At 41.3% G+C, this 8,349-nt stretch overlaps 1 protein-coding gene across 1 annotated transcript in view; it reads left to right on the plus strand.

The window, feature by feature from the left end:
- Positions 1-111: 111 nt before the first annotated feature.
- Positions 112-8,349, plus strand: part of LOC144521288 (uncharacterized) — a 40,623-nt gene continuing 32,385 nt past the window's right edge. The window contains exons 1-8 of the mRNA XM_078255792.1: positions 112-365; positions 1,123-1,242; positions 1,833-1,907; positions 2,997-3,170; positions 3,872-4,029; positions 4,835-5,023; positions 5,301-5,925; positions 6,249-6,411. Of these exons, the coding sequence (XP_078111918.1) occupies positions 291-365; positions 1,123-1,242; positions 1,833-1,907; positions 2,997-3,170; positions 3,872-4,029; positions 4,835-5,023; positions 5,301-5,925; positions 6,249-6,411 (1,579 nt within the window). The 5' untranslated portion in view covers positions 112-290. The remainder of the gene's footprint in view (positions 366-1,122; positions 1,243-1,832; positions 1,908-2,996; positions 3,171-3,871; positions 4,030-4,834; positions 5,024-5,300; positions 5,926-6,248; positions 6,412-8,349) is intronic.

Raw genomic sequence — 8,349 nt, forward strand, 5'->3', positions numbered from 1 at the left:
TGCTGGGTAAAACAGGGTGAGGAGCATATCAAACTGACTGGAAATGTTTGCAGAGAAAACCTGTGTGTTACTGTGGGTGTGGCCGAACAGCCACTACCTGATGTGTAACCTGAACTAAAAAAAGGCAGTGGTAGTTACAAATCACAGCACTCGCTTCCTTCACAAAGTCAGAGGAGCAGATCTCCGTTTGGGTTCTTGCATGACGGAAAAACAAAATCTTTGCTATAAAAGAGGATTAATTTCATGGACTGAGCGGTTGCATGGATGTTTCCCGTGAAATCTGAACAGTTATGATGCCAAATTTAGGATCAAAGAAGAAAGACAATCTATCTAGAATGGACAGATACACTGAGGACCTGCCACAGGTAAGATTTCAGTTTACATGCATAGACAAGGAAGCAAGCATCAAGCAATACATTCTTTTAAATAGCAAATGTCAAGTTCTAATTCACCACGAATAAGTGTAAGTGTAAAACCAATGCTTCTGCAGATCAGCCCTCTTCGCTTTCATTACTGTCACATCTGTGCAGCAAGAGGACTTTGGGTTTATGGGCGTCTCTCAACTATTCACTACTTCCTCAATTTAACCCAACTTCCCTGTTGTAGTAGTAGTTTCTCACAACGAAACACATATTTACAGACAGGTAATGACTGATTTAAGGAAGACAATATGTTCCTGTAATGCATGCATCTTACAGATGCTGATTATACTGTGCAACACAGTGGTTCCTCTTTATAATTCCAGTGAGCTCAGTCTGACTTATCTTGTGTCTTTTATCACTCATCATGCATAATCTAAAAGAACACTGAAGCAGTGAAATATTGCTAAAGCAAAATACTGCATGTCAGCTAAATGGAAAAGCCCTAAAGAAGGTTTGAAATTGTCTTTGTAGTAGTACTCCATATGTTATTCGTTTGTTTACCAAATGCAACACTTTACGGGGATAGATTTAGTCACACGAATATGCATATTTTGGGAAATATTCACCAAAATTCTTCACATACAGTATACTTAGTTCACAATAGGGCTTAACCTCATGAAACATGAAAAGAAAGAAAATTGACCTAACAATTTCCACATAATACAATGTATCTCTATTTGCCGTGTTGCCGTGCCTTCAGTTGAGCAATGAGATGCAGCTGAGCATCATGAACAAGGTGAAGAACGGAGAGTTGTCCATCGAGGATGCCCTAAACCAGGCCAGGGAGCAGCTGGTCAAACACAAGAACCTGGCTGAAGAGGTACCACGATTTTAAACCAAGATTTCTCAATAGGTTGTGGGCTGCGATCTCAAAGCTATCATGTTGGCCTGAGTTTGAGTATGGCGTAGTTTTCTACTCTATTTTTTAGGAAAATGGGGGACTAGGCGTTTGGTTCTGGTAAGGTAGCACGCAGAACGAACCAGATCAGTTAAGTTGACCAAAACAATGAGCTGAAAGACACTTCGGTTTACAACCTTTCCCCAACTCCACATACACATACACACATTAAAGTGGTATCAATCTTTTCTGTTAACGCTCTGCCACTTTGACATGTAATCAGTTTAAATACATTATTTGTATGTTGCTTTGCGAATGACCTACTTGTAAACCTGTCTTGTTAACATATTATTGAGCTGCTCAGCCTGCTGGATTGGTTTTAAAAATAATTGGACAGTTTGATTTGCCCATAGAAGGAATGTGGCTGACTTTTGTTCTACGCCTGTCTAGCAGGAAACACTTGAACGAAAAAAGATTACTGTCCTAAATATCTTTTTACATTGTTCACTGAAAGGGGTTTTCCCATTAGGTATTCATATCTAACATTTGAGCATTTTTGGCTGTTTTTGCAGGAACCTGAACCCTCACAGTGCAACTTCAGCGTTTACAAGCACAACCACTACAGGTGGCAGAAGCGAGTTCTTCAGGTGAGTTTAAAAAAAAAAAAAAAACAAGATTAAAGGTGCCCTGCCACACAAAAACGTTTTTCCTTGTATTTTTTGAAATATGTTAGGTCCATATGTGTTTGTGTTATGTCGTGAATGTGAAAATGAACTGCTACCTCCTCTGTCAGCTCTAGCCACTGAAAAGAAATAAGTGGAGAAATCAGGCCAATTATAAAAGCTGGTCAGTCTGACGTGGTGTTGCCTGAGCTCATTACTATTTGTGAGCTCGCCCAGTTGCGCTGGGTAAAGGATGCTGATAGCCAGGCTCTCATTGGCTAGCTGTTAGCTAGTCAGAGTCAAGCAGCTTAGCTCGTTGAATATTAATGAGGACTGGCACAAATCGAGCTGAGTCTTCCTGCAGGCTTTCTATACCACGCTAGAATGGCTTGAAACAAGGTAACCAAGGCATTTTTTTCCACAAAAAATGTTACAAAGTCCATGGTAGAACTTCAGACACTACCACAAAGTAATGAAATACGTGTGGCAGGGCACCTTTACGATCAAACAGCCATGCTAGCCGCTCTGGGAAGCTGTATTAAGCACAGCGGTGCTTTGCGGTTCAGCATGCTAATACAACAATGCTAACATGATGTTTAGCAGGTATAATGTGTACCATGTTCACCATCTTAGTTAACAACATTTGCTAATTTGCACTAAACACAAAGCACATCTGAGGCTGATTGGAATGTCTTTAGTTTTGCAGGTTTTGGGGTCAGAAACCAAAGCATTGGACACATTAAAATTGACCTGATAAGGTACTACGGTATATGAAAAATGAATCCAATAATGACCACAGTGGTTACAATTCATCCAGAGGGGTGCATGAATGTGTGAACCTGATTTAAAGAGGTAAAGTCAGAGGACCAACAAAACCAGTACAGGCTTCATCCTCTGGGGACCATGAACTTCTGTAAAAACTTTTATGGCAATCCGTCCAACAGTTTTTGAGATATTTCAACGTGGATCAGCTCGCTAGCGTGGCTGAAAAGACTATATCACATGCTCAAGTATGCTCATTTTCACTGTGTTACAATAGATGTAATATAACCTCTCTCATTGTGACCAACCCAGATTGATTTCAAGACCAAAATGCTGTGCAGCATCAGTAAAGGAATCGTAAAGCGACAACTTCCCTTTTCCATTGTCAAGAGTTGTGATGATGGAGTGGGTTCCAGGTTTTCCATTTCCTTTAAAGGACATCATGATTATGATTTAGAGGCCACTTCGCTGGAGGACAAACACAAGGTGAATATTACACTGACAGTTCTTTCATTTAAATGGTAAAAGGATTTAATTTGGGTGGAGCTGCCGTGCAAGGTGCTGGCCTGCTTTTTGGGAGCAACTTTGGGTTCATTGTCTTGCTCAAGAACACTTTGACATGCAGACAGGCCGGAGTTGAAACCACCAACCTTGTTATTAAAGGACGACCCGCTTTACCTACAAGTCCTCCAAATCATACGTCCAAATAGGCTGTTTATTCCTACCCTCTGATATGACCCATAGAAGCATTTTCATAAATTAGCACCCCTAGCACCTAGCAGTAAGAGGAAATAACAGGAGCGTTTTCTGTTTTTCGTGTCTAAACTTAACGGTCGCGGTTTAAACAAGCTAATGTTGTGAAACGGTTGCAGTTTGTTTATGTTTGGGCAACAAAACCATTGACTTAAAAGATCGTGGTTTGGGTTAAAATCAGCACATTTGTTGCGTTACTGCGTTTGTCCGAGTTACAAAGAAAAAGAAAACACGGAGAAGGAATTTTCCTTCATTGATTCCATTATTATACTCAGTCAGTACAACTCTGTAAGGCATTAGTCATTTACGTTAAAACAATTTGTGCTAAGAGGAGCAAAGATGTACTTGTATTACGATGTATTACTTTGTGGCCAGTTATTTTTGAAGCTTTCCTTGGGACTTTTTCATACTGGTGATCGTCTCTTTTTGAGCAGATGATGCAGCTTGTGAATCAGATCATTTATGGGAACATATACAATGATCCTGAAGAGGAGGATGCAGAAACATTTCAGCAGCCTCAAGCATCACAAAATCTTCGGGAAGGTGTCTTGTTACTGCACAGAGGTGGCCTGGCATCATTCAGATGGGTGAAGTACGGACGTGTCCTTGTTATTGTGAAGCTGCTGTTAGAAAACAGATACACAACGAATGTGCAGCAAAGTTAGTGATGAGAAATGATTTGTGGCCACATGTTCACACCCACATTCGCAGTTACAAATACATATATATTTTTTTTATCAGGACTGTGAATTTTAGCAGGTTTTGAGTTTGTTTTATTCTCACACTGTGGAAGTGAAAAACCAAAACCCCTCTCCAGACATATCTGACATATTCGTTCACAAAAAAACTTCAATGAACTAGTTAAAAAGTCTTAAAATGACATCTTCTCCTTCTCCCTCATTGAAAAGTCCTACGTGAAAAGTCTCATACTTCACTGAAAAAGTCAATTCTCGGTGTTGCATGTGTTTCACATGTGTAAATTGCATACTGGACCACAAGTTTAGAGATTTAAGGTGGCCAGAGAGAAAAGACTCCCCCTTCAGCAGATGAATGTAAAAAACAGCCAAAAACAGCTAACCTGGCTCTGTCCAACAGTAACGAGATCAGTCCACCAATAATTAATTGAACAGAAATGTCCAATAAGGTTTAAGGTCGTTTATAAACAGTGTCAGCTTTACATTGTTAGTCCACCAGCTATTGGTTCAATAGTAAATATTGAAATCCGGTGTTGGTAGTACAAAACAGTAAACTACATGGATTTCAACTGCAGAAACAGTAGGCCTATATGACAGTCAGTATACAGTACAAACTGAATACACTTGGTATGTAGTGTGTTCTTGGGACACAGCTCAGGTCCTGTTGTCGTGGCATACATCACCCTCTCCATTGTGTTCCAGATATGAGGTCCAGCTCCACCTAGGTCAGCTGACACTGATCCCCTTCAGGGGACAAGGCCCCACTGACGGCGAGGTGACATCCACGGTGCCCGTTTCCATCGTGGTTCACCTGTCAGACGGCGACACCAGCGTACAGAAACCTCACAGCTTGGACACTTTCACCCTGATCACCCACAAAAATGAGTACCAGTGAGTGAGATGATTATTAAGATGTGGAAATAGAGAGCAAGCGGTTAATGGATTCTGTCCATCACATTAGCCCTTTGTCTTCAAATTAATTCACAGCCTTGTAATAGTGTGTAATTTCAGTCTCTTCTGCAATGCATTGAACATTTTTTTTTAAATATTGTTGCACTTATGATGCAGCCTTGTTTGAGTAATAATGTCATAAATATAGGCCTTGAGGGTTAATTGCCAAAGTTCTATCAGCTAATGAGGGAAATTAAATATTGTGGATTTATTGCAGGTTCCGGGTGCCTGTACCAGATCAAGCATGTCCCCCTGAGGCTGTCCAGAGGGAGCGAGATGCTTGGGTCCAGGCCATTGACAAACTGTGTTTAGACTGGAAGAGGAAGTCAAAGGGCGAACACATGTTTGTGGAAACAAAGGGTCCACAACATCTCAGCATAGCCGAAGAGACAGAGGACACTGACACAGATCTTGAGTCAAGCGGTGGACTGGGTGGTATAAATATGACTTGTCCTCCAGTTGATTATGAAAATTCCACCTCTGGCAGTGGAGACAATTTATCAGCCGGTGACACGAGTCAAAGTCATCCCTCAGCCGGTTTTATAAAGCCTGTTCCTAAACCTCGCAGCATGAAGAACACTGCTGTTATCAAGCCTGATATTTTGCCTCCCTTATCTTCTCCCACCTCCCCTCAACCCTCAACCTCCAACACTGCCCTCACATCCTCTTCCAAAGTCCCAGAGACTCCTAACCATGAATCAGGCTCGTCAGTTGTGAAAGGGCCTCCACCGCCGATCATCCCAACCCCCCCCCCCCCCCCACCTTTTGCCTTCAAATTCCCGATGCAGTTAGGAAAACCATGCACCAAGGCTTTCCACTGGGACCTAGTCACCTCAGAGAAGGTAACACTTGTCAGTTAAGATGTCATTCATCAGAAGACACAAAATGACCCATATTTTTACATTTAGGTATGCAGCTTACAAAGTGTCTCATTAGTGGGAATTATTCATGTTTAAATGCAGTGTTTAATTATTGTGGAAGCCGCTGAAAGCAGTTTCAGCTTAGTTTTACTTCATTATTCCTCGCATTGCATCATTGCTGGGAATTATTCTTTGTTTTCTCTGTCAGTGATTGCTTCCCCCAGTGTTGCTCTTTTGTAATGTTAACATTGATTTCCTCGTATAATGGAGTTGTCTCACTCCTGAATTAATTTGTTTCTTGGCAGATTGCAAAATCATTTTGGGTACAAGAAAGCACCAGGAGGATTGAAATCGACACATCGCGCTTATATGAGCAATTTTCCGTTAAAGATCTGGGGACGTTTGGCGCGGCTGAGCCGACCAACACGCAGCATATTATGCTCAACCAGAAGATTGCACACAACTTCAGTGAGTAGCTCAACAATGTGTTTAATAATGAGTGAAATTTTCACGTTGTAATGAAAAGGCATTCTTCTGGATTAAGTCAAATAAAGGAGCTTATTCCTTCAGTAAATTAGAAGGGCTGGTGTGAAATAAAACCAGCAGAGGGAAGCACTACATAAAAAGAGTATCCAGGATCTCTGCAGAAGCAGTGTTAATGGTGTACTCTTTCATTTTCATGAATTAGACTTTAATTGCCCAATTAAAAGCAAGCGGACCTGGAATCTCTTTAAGGGAAGGTCCTATAACTGCTGCCATTTTGCTCTTTAAAAACGGATGGTTGAGACTGTTATGATGTCACAGCTGCTGTAAGGGCAGAGAATGTACCTCCTATGTGTCTGCAGGGGGCGGTGTGTGACCAGTCCTGCAGTGCCACAACTGCCCATGCAATCTGCAGAGCTATTGTGAAGTGGAACATATTCTTTATCTAATGGCTTTTCACTTTTGATTAACTGAGTGTACGTGGCTTGTATGTGTTAAGAGCCAAGCCAGGGAAGAACATCTCCAAAGCTGCAACAGGCGCAGACACTGTGGGCTGCTAAATGCAATCAGTGAGAGTGTGCAGACCGGCGACATAATTAGAGTTCACATGTTCATAAAATATGGATAGGGGATCTGAGGGACAACGACAGTGATTTCCTCTCTTGATACAGAATATCCCAGTATTCGGAGTTTGTGCTCCTCCCTGACCTGGAAACTTTGGTTGTGTCAGGAGCAGGAGCTGAGTGATGACAGCCTGCAGGCAACCTGAGGCCACGCATCTTTCGGTTGCAAGCTTTAGAACAATGTAGACATTTGAAGAACAAGGGGAATTCTGTCTCTCCAACTCTCTCCTAACACTGATATAGAAAGTGACATCAAGCAGTGGCGGTGGAAGTATTCAGATCCTTTTCTTTAATGAAAGTAGGGTTAGGGATAAAGCCCGAAAATCTGCGTAGGGACTTTGGTTGGGGTGGTGGATGGGTCAAACGATACAGGACTTTCACCCAGGAGACCGGGGATCGTGTCCCGCGTGTCACGTTTCCTAAACCCAACCATCGCTTTCTTCTTTTCCTAAACCCAACCCCGTTATTGTTTTCCTAAACCCAACCGTCCCGTTCTTCTTTTCCTAAACCCAACCCCGTTATTGTTTTACTAAACCCAACCATCCGAAAAGACATGATGTCTGTGTCTTGATAACACGCCAAAATGGCATACGAATTGGCGTGCCATACATATGCCACTTATTGAGATCAGTCTGCAACCCGTCTGCTGTATACGGCGTAGAGATACACGCGGATAGCTGCTCAAAATGCAACGTGCTGTATACGGCGTAGACATACATGCAGATAGCTCAAAATGCGTACAGATAACACATGCAAAAAGCATGATGCAAAAATACTCCATTACAAGTCAAAGTATTCAGTATCAGCAAAGTGTAATTACACTATCAAAAGTAAAAGTTTCCATAATCCAGATAATACTATTATATATTATGTTATTGGATTATTATTGTGGATGCATTCATTGTAATAGCTGGTCAAGGTGAAGCTAATTTGAACAAGATTTTCCTTTTTGTTGTAGTGAAGTATAAAGTAGTACAAAATGCTAATACTCAAATACCTGTAATTTGAATTTAAGTACGGTACTTAAGTAAATGAACTTACATACCATTACACCACTGTAGTTGTATTGGCCTTTACTATAAACAATTGAAAAGACAATCAATAAGAGCTTTTTAAAACAATAAACAGAATCAGACCAAAGGTGATAACTGCCTGTTTTCACCTCAGGATTCAGATTCCATAGCCATGTATGAAAAGAAAAATGTTTCTCTCCTTCTCTCACACACACACACACACACACACACACACACACACACACACACACACACACACACACACACACACACACACACACACACAC

Source organism: Sander vitreus, chromosome 7 (assembly GCF_031162955.1).
Source record: "Sander vitreus isolate 19-12246 chromosome 7, sanVit1, whole genome shotgun sequence".
In the NCBI taxonomy this organism is placed as follows: domain Eukaryota; kingdom Metazoa; phylum Chordata; class Actinopteri; order Perciformes; family Percidae; genus Sander; species Sander vitreus.